Source organism: Eleutherodactylus coqui, chromosome 10 (genome assembly GCF_035609145.1).
Source record: "Eleutherodactylus coqui strain aEleCoq1 chromosome 10, aEleCoq1.hap1, whole genome shotgun sequence".
Taxonomy (NCBI): domain Eukaryota; kingdom Metazoa; phylum Chordata; class Amphibia; order Anura; family Eleutherodactylidae; genus Eleutherodactylus; species Eleutherodactylus coqui.
Genome location: NC_089846.1, coordinates 112,970,236 through 112,992,050, shown reverse-complemented (window position 1 = coordinate 112,992,050; position 21,815 = coordinate 112,970,236). Strand labels below are relative to the sequence as shown.

General features: G+C 43.1%; 1 protein-coding gene across 1 annotated transcript in view; it reads left to right on the top strand.

Moving 5' to 3' along the window:
• CHRDL1 (chordin like 1) overlaps positions 1–21,815 on the top strand; it is a 101,334-nt gene that overhangs the window by 48,315 nt on the left and 31,204 nt on the right. Inside the window, exons 3-4 of the mRNA XM_066581724.1 lie at positions 6,607–6,719; positions 15,516–15,609. Of these exons, the coding sequence (XP_066437821.1) occupies positions 6,607–6,719; positions 15,516–15,609 (207 nt within the window). The remainder of the gene's footprint in view (positions 1–6,606; positions 6,720–15,515; positions 15,610–21,815) is intronic.

The following is a 21,815-nucleotide window of genomic DNA, read 5'->3' as shown; positions in this document are numbered from 1 at the left end:
CCGCAGCCCCACCCCTCTGTGAAATCTCTGAGCTATGTTTGGTAGCCAGGAGCAGGTAGATTTTAAATTAACCTGGCAATCCACTGTTTTTGCGCATGCGTCCGCCATCTTGCCGATTGGAGTGTGCACAAAATCCAGGGTAAGATCCGTGGGTAAATCCGGGGCCTTAGGTATGTAATTTCATCTCCCCTCATGGATATGATCCATGAGAGGAGATGAAACTTATACTTTTTAAACTTTTTTTTTCTGTTTTTACACTTTTTTTTTGTTACCTTACATGATCGCCGTTATCCATTGGTGATATCTCCCTATTCTCGGCTACTCATGCTGGGCTGCACGGCCTACAGCGAATGCACCTGACGTTTTACAGAAGGCCCAGAACACCGCGGGACATCGCGGAGGACAGAAGTGAGTAGTTTTAGCTCCCCTCATTGATCCGATCTGTGAGGGGTGCTGAAACTTTAACTTTCTTTCACTTTTTATTAACTTTCATGCGATCACCGTTATCTATTGGGTCCATCTCATGACCAGTGTTCACATATCCTCCGGCTGGCTCCCCTGCACTGCTGTCAAGCTCTTTCAGCAATTACAGGCAGCGCTTAGCTATTCAACAATGAATTGCTAAGCACTGCATGTAATTGGCTGAGCGCTCAGCCAATCAGCACAGCTCTTTCAGGCGGCTGAAAGAGCTTGAGAGCAGTGCAGCGGAGCCAGCCGGAGGACCCGCCTACGCGGTGGAGAGGTGAGTAGATAAAAAAAATTTTCACTAGCTAGGGATGATTTTTAGGGAAGGGCTTATATTTCAAGCCCTTCCCCGAAAATCATACTACGGAGGTTGCCTACAACCCACTGCTTTCAATGGGGCCGGCAGCAGCAGCGCCGACCCCATTGAAAGCAATGAAATAGCATCCTGGAGTTCTGCCGCAGCTGTGACAGAGGATTCCTTCATCCCTGCGGTCCCCGTGGGGATGAAGGAAACTCCTGCCACAGCTGTCACAGCTGTGGCAGAAGTCCGCGATATAATCCCTATGCTGCTGGTAGCCCCTTTAAAAGCATTTGCGAAATCGCAGCGTTGTTTTTGTGCTGCGAGGCGAGTGTTTTCACTCACTCTCACAGCGCAAGAAAAAAAATGCTATTGGGTGTCCACCCTAAGGCGCAGTAAAGGCAGCTTTTAAATTGTAGCTTACACAAGATGTATATAATATTTTATTAAAGCAATTAGAGGGTTAATCCTTTACGGAGATACAATAACCCACAATAATGTTCAGATTTGGATTTTCAGAGCAGATACTTTGTTGAAACTCTAGAACAATTTCCAAGTAGTACAATACTTGTGGTGCTGATTTGTGTTCCGGACATTTTCACAGACTCGGGGTGGTTTTCACACACCGGAATATTTCACAATATGCTGCAGAATATTCCAATGTCAAAATCTACACCAAAATTTGCAATTCTAAATGCCAGCTTTGAAACAAGATTGCTGGCAGAATTTTCAATTTTTTGTCAAATTCTGCATGTTAAACATATAAGGCAGAATATTACGCTGTGTGTGTAAAAACAATCTTAGACCGGCTTCATATCTGCGTTGGAGCCTCTGGTCAGAGGTTGCGCTGCTGATTTGGCTCCAAATACCGGAAGAAGTGCCTTCATCTTCCATTAGGCCTAGTGCCCATGGGTGTGACAGGCTCCGCAAGTGGAATTCCACAGCGGAGACCATCACGGCGACCCGCCCAAAGACCTCACACTTACTATCGGTTCCGCTGCCTGATGACCCGCATCCTGTGCCGGCGCGCATGCGCAGTACAGCGCATGACGCGCCGGCAGTGTCATATGACATGCCCACAGCGCCACATGACGCCCTTCCCTGCAAAGCCAATGACAGCTGCCGGGGCTCAGCCGTCCCCGGCTCCGTAGCGCTGCGGAGCTATCAGCAGCCAGGGATTTTAAATCCCCGCCCGCTGGTAGCTCTGATTGTGATTGGCTGATTTTAAATCCCCGGCTGCTGATAGTTCAGAACAACAGAGACGGGGACAGCTGCAGAAGTCGTGGCTGAGCCCCTGCAGCTGAAGGGAGGTGAGTATTGTTTTTGTGTTTTTTTAATACACTTTTTTTAAATGGCTTTTCAGGGAAGGGCTTATGAAGCCCTTCCCTGAAAAGCCATTGACGGGTAGCCAGCAACAGGATTCTCTACCGCAGCTGTCATGTGTGACAGCTGCTGTTGAGAATTGAAGAATTCCCTTTGCTGCATCTGCCACAGATGTAGCAGCAGGGAATTCTTTTAACTAGCCGGGGTGAAGGAAACATCTGCCGCATGCGGCAGATGTGTTCTTCATGCTCGCAGGGGTCACAGCTGCGGCAGAGAGGTAAGTTTTTTTGTTTTTTTTTTTATTTATTTTTTTTGCACTAAAATGATTCTTTTTCAGGGAAGGGCTTATATGTAAAGCCCTTCCCTGAAAAAGAATGCAGGGGGTCGGCAGAGCATTGTTTTCAATGGAGCCGCCTAAGTACGCATCTAAGTACACACAAAAACACGCTCATGTGAACCCACCCTTAATGAGAAGAACTTGCTGTAATAAATTACATTCCAGTGAGTAATCTGAGAGGAATACAGTTAAAAACACATTTCTGGATGAATTTCAGGGAAGGGCTTATATTTTTAAGCCCTTCCCGAAAATTCATCGTGAGATCGCCTGCAGCCCACTGCTTTCAATGGAGCCGGCTGTATTGCCGGCTCCATTGAATGCAACGCGCTGCACTGCTCCGGCCCATTTCTAATGAAACACGGCTAGGAGCAGATTTTTCGGGCGATTTTTCGGCCCCGGTCACGTGATTTGCGGATGCGCATCCGTCATGCGATCCGCAAATCGCGGGAAAAAACGCCCGTGTGACCGAGGCCTTAAAGAGCAGTCACTTTTTAGAGAGTTTATTCTTATTTTTTTCACCCCAGCATTACAAGAGCTATAACATTTTTATTTTTCCTTTGACAAAACTGTATGAAGGCTTGTTGTTTTTTGCAGGACGGGTTGTATTTTTTAATGGCATCATTTAATGTACCATATTTCGAAGTGGGGTGAAATGGAAAAACACGCAATTGTGCCATTTTTTTTGGTCTCGTTTATGGGGTTCGCCTTCCAGTAAAAATGACATGATTACTTTCATCTTTGGGTTCGTACGATTACGGTGATATTGAATCCATTTAGTTTATGCTTTACTGTTTTTAAAGAAATATATAAAACCCTTTTTTTAAATATCTATCGTCTCGTTACTTTCAGACCCATTTTAACATTTTTTTTTTTCATCAAGAGAGCTGTGTGAGGGCTTGTTTTTTGAGGGGTCAGTTGTAGTTTTTATCGGTACCAATATGAGATACATAGGCCTTTTTGAACACTTCTTTTATTCATATATTTTTTTTTTAGTGGCAGGGTGCCAAAAATAAACTACAATTCTGCCATTGCAATTTATTTTTCTTATGGTACCCACCATGTGAGATCAATAATGGGATATTTTGGAATTATTTAAATCAGTCAAGTGACCTTTAGCCCACCTGGATGCCAGCCTTTATGCCCAGTATCATTTTCAGCAGGGCTGAGCTCAACTGTATTTGATGCAGGGCATCCCTTCCCCCTCGTGTGTTGACTCACTTTAATGCCCATTTTTACTAGTTTTGTCTCTTTTTAACTGTATTCTCTTCAATTTAATTTATGATTAAAATAAGTTTTTTTTTTAATTAATGAAAGAGGAAAAAACAAACCAACATGTTGTGACTAAGAGACTACTGAACAAGAAACCAACTTGGCAGCATCATAGTGTGAATAGAGTTGGTGATAATTAAGCCCAGATGCCAAATACTCTTGCCATGTCTCCATACTGTCCAGCCAGTTCTCCCATATCAACAGCATTATTGGCTTCCTTTGATAACTGTGATAGCCAACGTGCTCACCTGGAGGCAGCCAAATGATATAGTGCCCTATAAAAACAAGCACAAGCCTCTATATCATAAAGACATTGTCTATGTCCCTCTTAGGCCTCATGTCCACGTGCACGCATGGTTTCCAAGTGTGGAACCCCGCAGTGGTTTTCCCCTGTGCTTGCAGCCATGAGGCCTATAAAAATACATTTTTAACCTGTCCGGCTGTCATGCGGGTCTTCTTTCTTCTGCACGGCAGATGCGCTCGGCACACCAGCCAGCATGCCGCACACATGCACCGTGCTTTATTATTTTTTTTAACCACCTGCTTTCCTGTGGATTTGCGGCACTGACGCAGTGTTGGCTGCATCCGTGCCGCGGATTGGATGTCTTCTATTGACTTCAATGGAAGCCATTTGTGCGGGAAACCGCAGAAAATGGAGCATGCTGCGTTTTTTTCCCACGAGTGCGACCTGAACGCCGGGAAAAAATAACATCCATAGGTATTTAATTAACCTGCTGATGCCCAATTAATGTCTATGGGCATATTGAACTGCGGATCATGTGTGCGGATTCCACAATTAAATTTTGCCCTTGAACATGAGACCTTAGGCAGCCTTTGTGCCAATAAATACAGATACTGAGTCTTCACAGCAGTGCCTACCAACAAAAGAAATAGTATATCCTGCTCTGCTGTCTTTTCCGGCCAGGAAGTGATCTATGACTATATGACTGGCCACAGGGCAACTGATCAGATATGTATTCCGAATAGCACAGCAATTTGGCCAACATAAGCAGTAGGATTAATGAATCAGGAATGAAACCTGAAAGTAGGAGAATATGCCTCTATCTGTCTCTCTCTGTCTGTCTGTGTCTCTCTCTGTCTGTCTGTGTCTCTCTCTGTCTGTCTGTGTCTCTCTCTGTCTGTCTGTGTCTCTCTCTGTCTGTCTGTGTCTCTCTGTCTGTCTGTGTCTCTCTGTCTGTCTGTGTCTCTCTGTCTGTCTGTGTCTCTCTCTGTCTGTGTCTCTCTCTGTCTGTGTCTCTCTCTGTCTGTTTCTATCCCTGTCTGTTTCTATCTCTCTCTGTCTCTTTCTTTCTGTCTGTCTCTTTCTTTCTGTCTGTCTGTCTCTATCTCTCTCTGTCTGCCTGTCTGTGTCTCTCTCTGTCTGTGTCTCTCTCTGTCTGTGTCTCTCTCTGTCTGTGTCTCTCTCTTTCTGTGTCTCTCTCTTTCTGTGTCTCTCTCTGTCTGTGTCTCTCTCTGTCTGTTTCTATCCCTGTCTGTTTCTATCTCTCTCTGTCTCTTTCTTTCTGTCTGTCTGTCTCTATCTCTCTCTGTCTGCCTGTATGTGTCTCTCTCTGTCTGTTCGTCTCTCTTGCTGTCTGTTTGTCTCTCTGTCTGTGTCTCTCTCTGTCTGTGTCTCTCTCTGTCTGTGTCTCTCTCTGTCTGTGTCTCTCTCTGTCTGTTTCTATCCCTGTCTGTTTCTATCTCTCTCTGTCTCTCTCTTTCTGTCTGTCTGTCTGTCTCTATCCCTAACTCTCACTCTGTCTGTCTCTATCTATCTCTCTCTCTCTGTTTCTGTGTCTCTCTCTGTCTGGTCTCCTGGCATCTTCGAACGATTCCGCCACTGATACACAATGTTAATTGCATATTGGCTGTGGGACGCACACTTCCATTGACCTCAATGTAGGCTGTCCATGTGGAATCCACATTAAAATAGAGCATGCTGTGATTTTTCTTCCGCTCGTGGAATACGCAATTTGTACCCGCGAGTGTGAAGGAAAATTCGAAACTACATGCCTTCCAATGCCCACGTTTTACAGTGGATCTTCTTCACAGATGGCAATTACGGAATCCACAATTTAAATCTGGTCGCGTGAAACTGGCCTTTTCTCAACAGACAATATTTCAGCCCTTGGATATTGTTTAGTAATTTACAAAGTTCATAGTTGACAAAGTTATCACAAAATTAAAAACTTTTTTGTAAAGAAGAGTTTGCATATCCAGCCTCTGCAAAGCAACGCCACATACACTAGAGGTTATATAGAGTTGTACTGCAACCTTCCTGGTGATATAGACTATAGCATGCCAGGGATGTTGTGGATCCGCTGGAGAAGGACGTCAAGGTTCACAAGTCTAAGTGGTCATGCATCTTCTATTTATTCTTCATTGTAACTTCTCTTACATGTTTGCATACTCGCATATCATTCTTCAGTCTAAGCTGTATCGTGTGTAGGTATATGCTTCTCAGCTGCTTTCTCTCTTTTCTTGGCATTAGACTGGGTAGAAGCTGCCAATTTGTGAAAGGTTTTCTTTCAGCTAAAGTGTTTGGCTGCGTGGTAGACTTCACAGTCGGAGGTGCTGACAGCTTTGGGGTTACCTCCAATTTCTGGATCTAATAGGCCGTTCTTCTGTGGTCTGGTTTATGTAGTATTCCCAGTAGTCACTGATACCTACAGTGTTCCCTTTAGATTTGTTCAGGCTCCAGAGACCAGGAACATTAAAGGCTCTTATTGAAAAGCCAAAAAACACAAACCAGAGAACCCACACGAATATTTTATTAACTTTCTATGCATTGCTTTTAATAGTGGAGACCAGTCACAACCATGAGAATCCTAACTCTAGCCAAACCATCTCTTAACCACTCATGTGCGCTGAAGCTTGAGGATGTAACTGAAAGCTGCCTCTGTCATCCCTGTAGATTCAGAGACATACTGTGTCTTCCAAGACAGAAAATATCGAATTGGCGAGAGATGGCACCCTTACCTGGAACCATATGGACTTGTATATTGTGTTAACTGTCTGTGCCGTGAGGTAATATTTTATAGTTACATAATGTATTAAGTTTGCTAATGTAACCCTTCTAATATTGTATGTCATGTGATGTCGTTATAAAGGTCCTTTACTGGAAACCGCTTATTGTATCCAAAAAGGGAAAATGTCCAGCGTAGAGGAGGAGCATAAAACGTAAAAGTTTTTTTAAAGTACACCAAAGTACAGTTCATATTAATGATCTCTGATGCGCTGCGGATGTCGAGTAAGAACAATATGTCCAAAACCGGTTTCTTTTTCGGGGAAGAAGATGGGGGGGGTGGGGGGGGACAACTCCACCTGTGTGTATTTTTGTGGTATGAGGACTTAGAAGAAGCTATGGTTTCCTTGTCATCAGCCAGAAGGCTGAAACATATTATGTATCATTCTGTTTATTACAAAAGTATCTATTCCAAATGAGATGTAGCTACTGTATACCAGCTTGTGCCTTATGAACTTCTCTTCCCCCTTATGTAGAAAATAGTTAACTAAGATGTTTCCTTCTAACAGTACTATAGACTGCTTCTTAGGCCTCATTCCTATCATGGGTTCCTATAGAAAAGTTCACATGGACGATTGTTAGACGCACAGAATCCGCACATCTAACAAAAGATAGGACATGTGATTGAAACTCACCTGTAAGCTGTGAGGTGCATGCAAAGAAAGGACCTGTCCTATCTTTGCTGTGTGCTTTCCATTGTCTCTTATGGGAGCTGGAAAGCACGCAGCCCGCACCTTTGATCGTGTGAACGGGCTACTTCAAGTAGCTTGAATTAGCCCGTTCACACGATCTTTAGAGCAGTGTAGCCGTGAGCCATGCACACGGCTATACTGCGGGCGGACAGCACCCATGTGAAAGAGCTCTTAGGCCTCATGTCCACTGGACAAATAGAATTAGGAAATCCGCACGGGTGTCCCGCATGCGTTTTCTGTTGCCATAGGGATGCATTGGACACCCGCAGGTAAGTAAATACTTGCGGTTGTCAATTTTCCTTGCCGCGCGGATTGCACATGCGGGAAAACACTCGCAGCAAGCTCCATTTTCTGCGGGTCTCCCACGCGGACGGCTCCCGCAGGCTTCCATAGAGGCCTATGGAAGTCGTCCGTATCCGTGGCACACCCGCAACTGAATTTCTGCTCTCCGGCACGGGAGAGCAGGAGTTCAAAAAAAAAAAAGGTGCACAGCGCATGTGCGGCACGCTTCCGGCGGGCCGAGCACATCCGCCGGGCCGAAGAAAGAAGATCCGTCCATGACGGAGGGAAGATCCGCTGCCTCCAGACAGGTAAGAAAAATCATTTTTCAGGCCTCATGTCCACGGGAAAGAGGAACCCGCTGTGGATTCTGCACGGAGAATCCGCACGGGCCCGAATTTCCTAGTGGATATGAGGCCACAATGGTATCTAATTTGCACTGTTGCAATCGGATACCAAGAAAGCTCAGGCTACATTCTATTACCCCCTTCTCTTTTACAAGCTGTATTCTCTTAACCTCCAGTCAATTCCGTTTTCTGATAACTTGAGTCAATAGTGTATGAACACATAATAAGCCAAGCCTTTTTGGTATATAACCCTATTTACTTGCTGTATTCCTCCCCCAGAGATTTGGATTATATATATAATATATATATATATATATATATATATATATATATATATATATATATATATATATATATATATATATATACAGTATATACTGTATCTCCCTCTGGGTCTTGTATCGACACTGAAATTAAGTTCAGATCTATCAGTTCGAACATCATTTTTACAGCACTTACAATAACATGTAAGCTTTACTTTACAGGTTGACACAGTTAGGCCGGGCTCACAGGAGCGTATTTGAATAGCGTTTTACACGTGCAATGTACGCATGTATAATACGTGTACATAGCGGCAATTCAAATACATTGATTTTCGCTGTTAACAGTCACACTGGGGGTATTCATTGCATGTAATATACAAGTAAAAAAGAACGCAGCATGTTCTTTTTTGACCTGCATTATGCATGGTAGAGATGAGAGATGAGCGAGCACTAGAGATGAGCGAGCACGCTCTGTAAAGGCAGATACTTGAGCGAGCATCACTCTTCTCGAGCATCTGCCTACTCGTCCGAGCAAATACGGGGGAAGAGGGGCGGCGGGGGAGAGTGGGAGAGATCTCTCCTCCCCCCCCCCCCCCCCATCGAGTATCTGCCTTTACCGAGCGTGCTCGCTCATCTCTATCAGACCTATTGTTCTCTATGGGTGCGTACTAAACGCTGTATATGAGTAATCACATTGCGTATGTGTGGCGTTTATGTGCATCGTAAAGCAACAAAGCGGGAAATGTAAAAAAAAACTGAAACCAGGAAGACTGTGAATAACAGCATGTGTGAGATACACTGTCATGCGCAGAAAAACACGCTGCCATACGTGGCAGTACACCGGCCTGCACTGTACACGCAGAGTTTTACCATGCGCTTGTGTGAGCCCGGCCTTACAGTAATAGCACATTTACACTTTTTTTTTTTTATACTGTTGGTCAGTAACATTCTGGTGATTAGGAATGTATAGAGCTTTTTGTGTTTTACTACCTTTGTACAATAAAACTACTCTACAGTGTTTCCATGTCATTGCATTCAAAGACTATTTTTTTTTCCATTGATGGAGCTGTGTGGCAGCTTGTTTTAGTGGTAGGAAGTGTAGTTTTTATTGGTACATATGACTTTATGATCACTTTTTAATCAGATGTTTTGGGAGGGGAGTAACAAAGAAAAGAGCAGTTCTGGCATTATTTGAGGTTCATACGCTTTGTAAGGTCTAATTTTTTCTTGGTAATAGGAGTTGATAGAAAAGTGGCATATATTTTAGAAGACTCGGGCATTCTTCGGGGCTGAGGGAGGCAGATGGCATTATCATCCAGTGCACAGAACCCAAGTGACCCACAGTGGATGGAGCTAGAAGCATTTTCAGTACCTAAAATGTCAATGTTCACTTTCCAAGAACAGTGTATAATCATTTATTTTCCTCACTTGTGTGGAATGACACCTATGAACAATCCTCATCAGTTAACCCCTTAAGGACCAAGCACTGTAAATATACGGCGCTTGGTCCTGGGTTTTAATCCCATGCGATAGCAGAAATACGGCATGGGATTAAAGCCTCTGCTGCTGCAATCAAGCAGGAGCAGGTCGGGTTGTCAGCTGTTAGTCACAGAAGAGGACCCAGAGAAGAATGGAGAAGCATTTTTTTAACCCTTTCTGCCTTCTTCTTTCTGGAGTACATAGCGCTCAAAGAGCGCTATGTACAATAAAGTGAAAGTATTTTTTCCACCAGCCTACTGGTGATCACGTGACCACCGGGAGCCGCCTTGATCAGCTCTGTTGGTGACTATATGCCCTACAGTGGGATGCTTTCCCCTGTAACTGAGGCTCATATGGATGCCCCAGCTCCCGTGGAAAAGTGTGTAAAAAAAACAAAACATGTGAATGTCCCCCAGAGGTTTTCTATGACATCATGGGGGATATAGATGGTAAAAAAAGTTACATTAATAAGTTTAAAAAAATTACAGAATAAAATAAAAATATATACAAAAGAAAGTAATGACCCCAAACCACCGCCTTAGGTGCCCGTAATCCAAAACCATACATATTATATATCAAAACGTCCAAAACAAAATGAGGAACTCGTTCCCGTAGTTTATTTTAGCATAAATATACAAATTAAAAAAAACAAAACAATGAATGTTAAAAAAAATCTTTTTTCTTTAAGCTTTTTACCCCTAATAAAAGTAAAAAACGGGGGGAAAAAGTCAGTGAAAAAGATATTAAAAAATAGCGCTATATGTCACAGAAAAAATGACGCAGCAAAAATAATTTTGGTAGCTAAAAGAAAAAAATAGGGCAATCAAACCACCACATGGGTAAAATCTGATCTATTGCCGAAATAGCATGCATGAGCAGTCTCTGCAATTGATTGGCACTCCCCCTGCTGGACTGTGACGTGATGTACATTGGCTGGCAGGAAGGATACTGCCAGCAATGTTCGTAACCTCACAGGAAGCAGAAGAATCAGCCAGCTGGAGGTGAGGTGACCTCCCCCCGGGACTGCAGGAGACAGGAGAAGATAGGTGAGGTGAAGATCTGGTAAGTAGACTGAAGGGGGAGGAATAGGTAAGTATAGATTTTTTTTATTTTTATTACAGAACCCCTTTAATGAAAAGATGAATTAAATATAACATTAGGGTAGGGCTAATTGCAGCCTGTGATTATTTAACTATTCTTATTAATAATTTTTATGGTTGTTGGTTTTTATCATTCACATGCACCTTAGTAACGCTAAGGAATTTTATCTAGGATTTACCATAGAGAAAAATATATTTTATGCTTTATCCATACTATTGACACTCACTCAAACATGCAATTTTCTTACCACTTCTGGCAGATATAATCATAGAAGTCCATCTTCTACAAGTGCTCTGACCTTGAGAGCGGTTTCTACAACACTGGGGCAGGATGAGGATTGTTGTGTCATGCCGCATTCAGGGAACCATAACTTTTTTTATTTTTAACTCTACGTCACTGTGTGATGGCTTGGTTTTTCTGGTCAACATTTTCACTGGTATCATTTTGGGGTGTAGAGAAGTCAAGAAAATGGTCAAAAAAGATAAGAGAAGAGATCAATGAGTTCTGGAAGATTCTGGAGAGGTCGATCCCATCACCTGATTTGAACTCCATAGCAAAATCTTTTGTGGGATTTAAAGAAGGGCGTTTTAGCACACAAACCAAAGAATATTAGAAAAGTAAAAGCCACTGCCCTTGAGGAATGTGCTAGGACTCCTCAGGAATAGTTAGAAGCCAGTGTCTGGCTGTACACACATTTGCAGCATGTCATAACAGCAAAAGTTGCTCTAATAAGTCCTAAAGACGCTCATCATGAAGGGGTGGAATCAGAGGTGTAACTTGAAGCTCCTGGGCCCCAATGCAAAAGCTGTAACAGGGCCCCCAACTATAATGCTTTATTCACAGTACTGGGCTCCTTATATGGAGAAGAGAGGCCTTATGGGCCCCCCAAGGCTCCTGGGCCTGGGTGCAACCACATCCCCTGTATCCCCTATAGTTACGCCCCTTGGTGGAATAATTGAGACTGCAGAAGTTGTTAAAAGTGTGATTTTGTGTTGAATTTGGAGAAGCCACTTGTTATGTTAGTTGTGTTAAGCTATTTAAATTGTTCTTGTTTCGATTTTTTTTTTGCAAATACCCAAAAGTTTAAACCTAATTTGCAAAGGAAGGTTAAAGGGGTTGTCCCGCGCCGAAACGGGTTTTTTTTTTTTTTCAATAGGCCCCCCGTTCGGCGCGAGACAAACCCAATGCATGTGTTAAAAAAAAACAAAAAACGTTTAGTACTTACCTGAATGCCCGCGCTGCGGCGACTTCTTCCTTACCTTACTAAGATGGCCACCGGGATCTTCACCCACGATGCACCGCGGGTCTTCTCCCATGGTGCACCGTGGGCTCTGTGCGGTCCATTGCCGATTCCAGCCTCCTGATTGGCTGGAATCGGCACACGTGACGGGGAGGAGCTACGAGGACCAGCTCTCCGGCACGAGCGGCCCCATTCACCAGGGAGAAGACCGGACTGTGCAAGCGCGTCTAATCGGGTGATTAGACGCTGAAATTAGACGGCACCATGGAGACGGGGACGCTAGCAACAGAGCAGGTAAGTGAATAACTTCTGTATGCCTCATAATTAATGCACGATGTACATTACAAAGTGCATTAATATGGCCATACAGAAGTGCTGAACCCCACTTGCTTTCGCGGGACAACCCCTTTAAATAATATTGATTGTAAAAGTCAATAAAGTATATTGTATTTTTTTTAGCCATCACACTGGCTATACTATAAACACAAGTTGTTAGAATTTAAATGGTTACTAATAGAGATGAGCTAACGTGCTCGTTTAGAGCAATTACTCGATCGAGCTTCGCTTAATCGGGCGAAAAGATTCGGGGGGCGCCGGGGGTGAGCGGGGGGTTGCGGGGGAGTGGGGGGGAAAGAGAGAGAGAGCTCCGCCCTGTTCCCCCCTGCTACCCTTGGCGCCCCCCCCGAATCTTTTTGCCCGAGTAGGCAGTTACTCGAAAAAAGCGATGCTCGATCAAGTAATTGTCCTAAAGGAGCACATTAGCTCATCCCTAGTTACTAAGTTTTCAGTCTGAAATTTTAGTTTTGCTGAAAAGTGTTTATTTCTCCAATTCTTATCAATACATTTATGTATTCAACGAGAAGCTTTGCACATTCTGTTATTGTCGTTTTCACCTATTCAACAGTTTTTCCCTAATCTATATCACAGTGAAAAAGAAACAATATTGAACTGCAGTTTTGACAAATGTCCTAGATTCTGGAGCCAAGAAGCATTTCAACAGTTTTATGTATTCAGCGCTTACAAGAAGAGAGGGAGGTGTGGGAAAATGCCAAGTGAAGTTGTTAAGGCTCTTTCAGCATTATATTCAGAAGTCAGTAATGTCCTGAATGAAGATATTAGTATTAGAAGTCCAAAATACACTTGCATATAAATGTTTTTGCTACAATCAGTCCATGGTATTCCTGAAACACTGTTCCCCTTGACAATGGCGAATCGTGCTGCTATAACCCCCAGCGCTAATAGAGAGTCTTCATTCCTGCAGGGCAAATGAGGCATTACTTTCAGGCTGTTTTACTATACCGATTTTCAAATGCAGATGATAGTATGTAGCATAGGAGAAATGAAATTATACCACTTACTGGAGATAAAAAAGGCATGTTTAATTCCAGCACACTAGCTAAAGTCCGTTCTCACCTGCCATGTAACTACTGTAGTTTGTAGGAATTAAACATGCCCTTATTCTGTCTCTATTGTGCACCCTAACTTTTTTTGTGCCCCAATTTTTTAAATTTCAACTTTTTTTAAAATTTGCAGTTGCAGCATGCAGTAAATGGAACCCATTGATTTCAATGGATTCTGCCTCATGTGCGTTTTTTGCACGCACATTTCAGTCATGCAAAAAAAATGCAGCAGATTCTATTTTCGTGCATATCGTGCACAAAAATAGCACATATTAAACTGATTAGACTTGATTCCCCATTAACATCAATGGAAACACACTTGCATTTTTGTTTCCGCGCACAAATAGGGTCAATACAGTGATATATGCATACACGACACGCCCATAGCACAAATACACAGCGCAAATGCGAATGTAAATACACTTTTGCACATGTGAAGCCGGCCTTAGCTCTGTTTCCTTGTGCCGCTAGAGTCTATCTATTGAACCCCCTTGCTAAATACCTGCAGCTTAATGAATAGGAGAAAACGTTTACTCACCAGAGCAAATGATCGATGAAGCAATGTGGAATAATGATGAGTAGTTGTATAGTCCAGGTTGTCGGCACGTAGCACTGTAGTCAATAACTGGTGGTAGTTAGCAACAGCAGATAAGGAGCTACAAAACAAAAAGAATTCCAAATTCTGAGTAATTATTGGAATTGTTCTCTTTAGGGCTCATTCAGATGAGGGTATTTTCTTTATAGCTAACGAGGTACTGACAGGGACGTTTTCCATGTGGCTTATGGATGCATCTCTTATTCTCATCTGTTTTCATAATATATGAGCCTTAGGGCTCCTTCACACAAGTGTATGCGTTTCTACGTTGGCTCAGACATGCCGTGAATGTGGATGAATGGACAAATTTACGCATTGAAGTCCCGAGCATAATTAGCCTTTTCTCGTTTATTCACATGGCTCGGTGCGCTGTTTTCAGTGAAAAAATACGTTGCGGCCTGGAAATCCCTCGCTCGGCATAAATCCTTAGAATGACTTAAAACGGCTTAATAGAGGCACCTGTAAGCTTTTCGCAGTGTTGGACGCAGCTAAACTGCCTCCCCCTCCCTTATTTTTCCAGCTCCCATATGGGTGTCTATGGGAGCCGCCAGGGTATATCAGTTGAAAGATAGAAGCAGAACTACCTTTGTAGCCAGTGTTTAATAGCAGGCATGGATTTCGGTCGCATATGTTCTACTTTTTACGCTGTGATGTTTTTACGCACCGCAAATTCGCCCGTGTGAACAAATGCATTGGAAACCAATGCCTCAGATGGTCGCGTATATATCAGACGCTCATGTGAATAAAGCCTTAGAAGAAGATGGAGCTTGAGAATGGTCTTAAGTCCATTCTAAAAAAGCAGTTTTTGGACACCTCAGGCTTCGTTCACACAAGCGTGGTTTACACGCTGCTACAGCGCTCACACAGAGCTTTTTTCACCAGCGCAGAGTTTGTGCTGCAGCGCTGTCCATGGTGCTGACCACAGGCTCCTATGGAAGCCGCGGCAGCACTCTACCCGCAGCACGAACATGTGAATGGGCTGCTCCACGAAGCAGCTCGTTCAATGCAGAATTCTTGGATGTCAGCAGCGTGGTTTACATGCTGCTGTAGCAACGTGTAAACCACGCTCGTCTAAACAAGGCCTTATCAGGTTTTTTTTGAAACGTGGCAGTATTTGTGTCACTTATGAACATATCTTGTCTTCAGAAGCATGCAGATGTCTTCTCTATTCAAGCCAGTTTGAGTAGCTGTTTAAAAGAAGTTTTAGATTTTTTACCTTTTCACAACATATTGCTAAAATATTCTAGGAGATATAAAAAACTGTAAGAAAATAAAATGCACATAAAACCAGAGCAGGGTATATATTGCACAGTATATTCTAGATATATTATAAACCACTGCAAGATGTTTGTGTAAAAGGTGAAGTAATCCATAAAGATTGACCATGAACATTATATTGCAGGGTGGAAATGTATTGTGCAGTAGAGTGAGATGTCCGAGTCTTCATTGTAGTAATCCAGTCTATATTCCACAGCTGTGTTGTCCACGATGTCCAGGTAAGCATCTTAAGAACAGATATTTGTGTCTTCAGCTATACATTTTTATATTCTTGCACCATTGTGTTTCCCTATTGGAATTATCCTTTGGGCTACGTTTACACGTAAAGAAAACTGGCAATAGCAACGCACCATGATCTCATAACCACAACAATTACCCCTTGTTTGTCATGCAATTTTTTGAGATAATTTTTTATTTAAAATTCTGACATTTTTGAAGTTTTTTTGTACAAAACGGAAAAAAAACCTGGAAAAAGCGCTAAAAAAATCACACCTGCAAAAGATAGGACATGCGAGTGCAAATACACCCATTCACATATTTTTCTACACGCAATGTGTGATTTTTTTTTTTTTAATTAATTTTTTTAGCGCAGCTATTCATGCGCTAAAAAAATCACTCATGTGACCGAGGCCTAATAAAGTTTAACTTGACCTAACACATAAAGATAATAGCTTTTTAACGTCTTAACCCCTTGCCAAGGCTGCCCTTTTTTGTTTTCATTTTACAATTCCCACTTTTAAAATACCATAACTTTTTGGTAAATTTTCCAGCAACATAGCTACATGAAGTCTTGTTTTTTGTAGAACGAGTTGCAGTGCAATTTCTAAGTGGGGGGGATATTTTTTTATGATGCTCATGGTATCGTAAAAATGACATGTTATCTATATTCTTTTGGTCAATATGATTACCGCAATGCTGAATTCATATAGTTATTTTATGTTGTACTAATAAAAAATACCTTTTTTACTAAGTTTTTTTCCCTCGTCAATCTAGCTGTTTAAGAGCTTGCTTTTCAAAAAGTGATGTGAGGTAGTATTTTGGGGTAATATGACTTTTTTTTTATTGCTTTTTGTTCAGTTGTTTTCTTGGAGAAGAGGTGACCAAAAAGGTCTGTACAATGATACCCAACTCTACATCTGCAACGGATTTTGGAAAGTAGTTAAGATAACCTGAGAAAGTTAAACTTAGCCACATCTGTGTGAAGCCCTAAATTAGGTGCTGCTAGATCTCCATGCGCCTATACGGATCTAGGTGTTGGTATGGTGCCATGTGATGGCAACTCCTGTTGCAGTGTCCCATAGAGTAACTCCGGACACAGGGCATACGTTGAGAAGCTGGGAGGGTAGAGTGGACACTTGTCACGATGGAACTTACCAGGCTTCCTCCTGGAGGGACACACGTAGCCTCGGCTAGAGCAGCGCTGGGCCTCTTCCGGACACCCCTAGGAGAGGGATGACCCATAGAGTTGAGCGAACGTACTCTGTCGAGCTTGATGCTCATTCGAGTATTAGCGTACTCAATGGTGCTCGTTACTCGAACGAGCATCAAGCCGTGTTCGACCCCGCCCCAGTTTTTGGCTCCTCCCCGCTGTGACGTGAGAGAGAGAGACGAACCAAAAAAAAAAAAAGCTCGGGACCTGGTGTCCCACATACAAAAATGCTCGAGTCTCCCATTGTAGCCAATGGGGTTTGTTACTCGAGTAGAGCTCCCGAATTTTACGAAAAGCTCGACTTGAATAACGCGGACCCGAGCATTTGGGTGCTCGCTCATCTCTAATGACCAATAAACATGGAAACAGAATATAAGGTTGTCACGGGTGACGCCACCATTCCATTACCCACCAGAATAACCCTTGGCGGTAAATAAATAAAGGAGCCGCAGACAATATTAAAGTACCTCAGGTCCCTGGGAATGGTCATGGCCTGCCAAAACTTTACTTGTAGGCAACTTGGTACAAAGCACAAATTGCAAAAGATGGCCGTGCAGGCAAAACAGCAGATAAATGGTCAGGTACACAGAAACACAGAATGACACTGGTCCTGGAGGATAGGGGTAGGGCCACTCCACAGACACTCACGTAAGTCAGTACCTCTGCATGGTGATCTTGGCCTTTTCTGGACACGCTCACGCTCAAATTAACAAAACATCCCCATATGGTTATATGGACGAAAAAATTTAAAAAGTTATGTCTCTAGGAATGCGAGGATGAAAAAAACCCAAAACGTAGTTATTACGGTGCAAACAGGCTTTGTTACTAAGGGGTTAATAGGTCTAAAGGTACAATGATTTTTTAAAGATTTAATTGTGCTGTTGACCATATAATAACATACAAAAACTTAACCAGACTTCAAAGCTGAACCTTACGAAACTTATTCTTTATCTGCACTGAATTTACACTCTCCAGATGTTCATACTTTGCCCAGGCCAGTGTCATTCTGGTTTTGATACTTTTCAATCTTCATATTTTTCTTTGCCAACTCTCACAAAATGGAGACAAAAATTTCTTTATACAACAGCATGGTACTATAAGTGATTTGAGTTTTCTTCACAGAACTCATGATCTATGTGTTTATGTGCTGTGTTCTTTTTTTGGAATGCCAGACGCACATGAGAAGCAGGAAAGTCTTACTTTTTGTAATCCAAGAAAGTGTACAATTAGTCCACCTTTTAAAAAAAATAAGTAACCAAGGAGCAAAACATCTCTTCACTAAGTCCTCCACGCTTTATAAAAACAACATCTCGTGGGTGTTTTTAGGTTTGCTCTGCATGTGGGGGAAATAACACACAGAGTAATGACAAAATTCCTATTATGACCACTAATTTACCAATCGGAATAGTAGCCAAGTGCCAACATGTGCCAAAATCCAGGACATGTAATACTGTAGTTTCAAAAGTTCTTGATATGTTAAAAAGTTCCAGTTAGTAAAATTTAAATTTTATGAAAGTGCTAACTTTAAAATGCATTTCTAGATGCTAGCATATATTAACCCCTTATTGACCACAAATTTGTGTTTTCACGTCCTGGCTGTCTGGGCTTTATTCTACAGGGCCATAAAAACACGCTGGCCCTGTAGACTAAAGCCCCGGGGAGTGTGACAGATTGGATTCTTAAGGGGACATGAAACTACTCACCTCCAGCCTCCGCGATATCCTGCGTTGATCTGCAAGGACCTGTTGCTGGCTTCTGCGCAGAAGCCAGGGGGGCCTGAGAAATTTTAAATCTCCCTGCTCCCAGCTACCAAAGGTAGCCAAGAGCCTGGAAATGTGGTCCCTGTCACGGGATCGCCGTTATATAATGGATAACGGCAATCATGGAAAAGTAAAAAAAAAAGTTTTTAAAAAAATGAAAGTTAAAGTTTCATCATCCCTCACAGATCGCATCCATGAGAGGAGGTGAAATAGCTTACTGAAGGATCCCGGATTTGTCCCCTGACAGGATCTTTATCCATGGATCTTTCCCCGGTTTCTGCACATGTGCCTGTCAGCAAACTGGCAGGCGCAAGCGTGGAAGCTGGGGAGGGCCCCTAAAATTTAAAATCTCCTTGCTCCTGGCTACCAAAGGTAGCCAAGAGCCTGGAGCAGTGACCGAGGGCCACAGTGAGTGGTCCCTAGTCATGTGATTGCTGTTATCCAATGGATAACGGTGATCATGTATAAGTTAAAAAAAAGGTAAAGTTTCATCTCACCTCACTGACGCAAACTTTTTACTGGAGGCCTCCGCATCCTTCATGGACCTTCCCCTTTTTTTGTGCATGCGCCTGCCGGTGAAATGACGGACGCATATGCAGAAGCCAGGGAGGCCCCGGTAAATTTAAAATTTCTTTGCTCCCGACTACCAAAGGCAGTTGCGGGCCTGGAGCAGGGACCGGATGGTTTATCCAATGGTATAAAAAGGTAGCGATCTACCTTAGGCCAGTCTCACATGACCGGATGGGAATTGCGGATTCCGCAAGCGTTAGATCTGCAGTAATACCTAGATGAATCAAAGCATTCGAATACACAATTTCGCTCACATAAGTGGGTCAGAATTACATAATCCACTTGCAGAAAACCGAACGCAGCATGTTCTATTTTACCATGGGTATCCGTGACATGGAGCCCATTCTGCTTTATGGTCGCAAATATACCCGCAGCCCATGCGCAATTAAATTATGTATACGGGCTGTGGATTACCCGCGTCATCACTAAGCGACAACGTGTGAAATATAAACTAACAAAAAAAGGTTTACTGCGCATGACCACCTGTGTGAGTCCCCAGTATGCGGCCGTACGCAGGGCCATGGCTGGGCTCACAGCTGGAATCCACTGCAGGCCTCCGCATGTGTAAGCCCGGCATTATTCAGATTGCTAGCTGTCATGCCTACATAATTTACAAGAAGCTCTGGGAACACTTGCCTTCCTGCAGTTCCAGGAGCAGCTTGTTGAGCGCCTTTGCAGTACCCTGTGGCATCCGAGAAGCAGGGCACGGCCTAGGAGACGGTGGGGTAGAATTTGGGCCTTGTCACGGTGGCTCTACCCTCTCCCACCCGTAGGGTAACCGCGGCACATCCAGGGGCCGGGGGCAGGTGGAGAAAGCGGGGAACCCAATGCTGGGATTACCTTAGTTTGATTTTTTTTACTCATGACGCCACCATTTCTTCTGCAGCGGAGGGAGGATTCCAAGATGGTAGAGTAGACCCTCTCTCACACAGCCTCTGTGGGGGAATTCCCAGTTGGTGGACTAAATTCACACACACACGAGTACTGGTTAAGACACAGCCTCCGGAAACGGACGGACGACTTTTATTGAACTTCCAACAGAGTACAACTTAGCAGCAGTTTTACCAAGTAGTATGGCAGGGAGACTGCACTGGGATGCAGGAGAAACCACAGTCTAAGTTACCTGCAGATCCTGGCCAGGTTCCACTCTTTCTCAACATTCTCTCTTTCTCTACCGGTCCACACTCACTGGTTATTCCACACTGGATTCTCCGGAAAACATCATCTGCTCTCACGAGCAATAGGCCATCCTCTCAGCCTCCTCCATTCTGTAACTATGGGTTGATGGTACCCACAGACAGCCGCCTTGGCAGTATCTTGCTTAAGGACAGACCAAAACCAAAAAGCCCCTCGCAACTCCTCTCATACCAATACCAATAAATAATACACGGTCAAGGGACAGACAAAAGATACATTACCAAGGCACCAGACACTAAATCCATTTAGTGCTGCAAAGTAGGCAATAAACTTAATTCACACAGCACAAAGAACACTGACAATACAATATTAAGCATACGCACTTTTTAGAAGGGGCCCAATTGTACTGGGCCACTACAGTTCCCTACTTAAAAACAAGACGGCCCTGGCACCTTGTAAACAGAGTTCAGTCATCCGGACTGAACTAGCTTTCAGTGTCCTACACAATAACATCTGGAGCACAATCTACACAGTCACTAAGTGTGCAAGGCGAAACCTCTAAACACAACTCACCCTCCGGTGCTATTAGAGCCTACTCATACAAGTGTACTGAGACTACTTATGATGTCACGTTTTGTGTCTAACGTTAATTTTTATGATGGCGTGTGCAGGAAGTGGTATGGCCATTACCACAAATATTCTGTTAGGCTGGACAGAGTCCAGGATGCACTAACATTACCATGGGGCACTTACATAATTCTTCTCCCCAAGGACTAATGAAAAGAGAAATAAAGCATCACACCACTACTAGTAACAAAACTGAGAAAGGGGTTGACTGGTAGTATTAACACAGAAAAAGGGGAATCATTCATCACTACTCTGGAAGACTATCTCAAGAAGGGTAGTAACCTGAGGCATATACTCACAACTGAGCTGAAGATAGATGTATATTGTGAATGATTTCCCTGGGACAGGTAAAAGAAACATGCTGCCACACTTACACAGCTAGGAAGACTTGCAGATGGGAAACTCCCATTCAATTTGCATATAATGACTTTAACAGGCATACAATAAAGAGGCAAACAAACCTTAGTAGGCACGCTTTCTTTACCCTCCTGCACAATAGTTTAAACGTTGCATAACAACAGCACATAATAAATTTAAAAAGAATCACACTTTTTTATAAAATAAATGCCTCACCTATGAAAGGGAATAACTTTTTAAAATCCTTATAGGGGCCTAGCAAAAAAAAAAAAAATCAATTAAAGTCCTCTTCAATAAAGTCCGAAAAGAGAGGTCATAAACAAAACAAGTCTCTGCAACAATAAACAAAAGTCTCACTACTGCTGGAATCTCTTTAGCACCAAGTCACTCTTTTTGGCACGGGTGGATCCATAAACTCTTCTGACTCAGAGTCAGTGCTGAAGCCTGTGGCCGTAGGCATGCTGCTCCACGAACTCATTCCAACCGATGCAGTGTGAGACCGGCTAGCGGGGTCTTGTACCCTTACTCTCTCTCTCAGTATTCA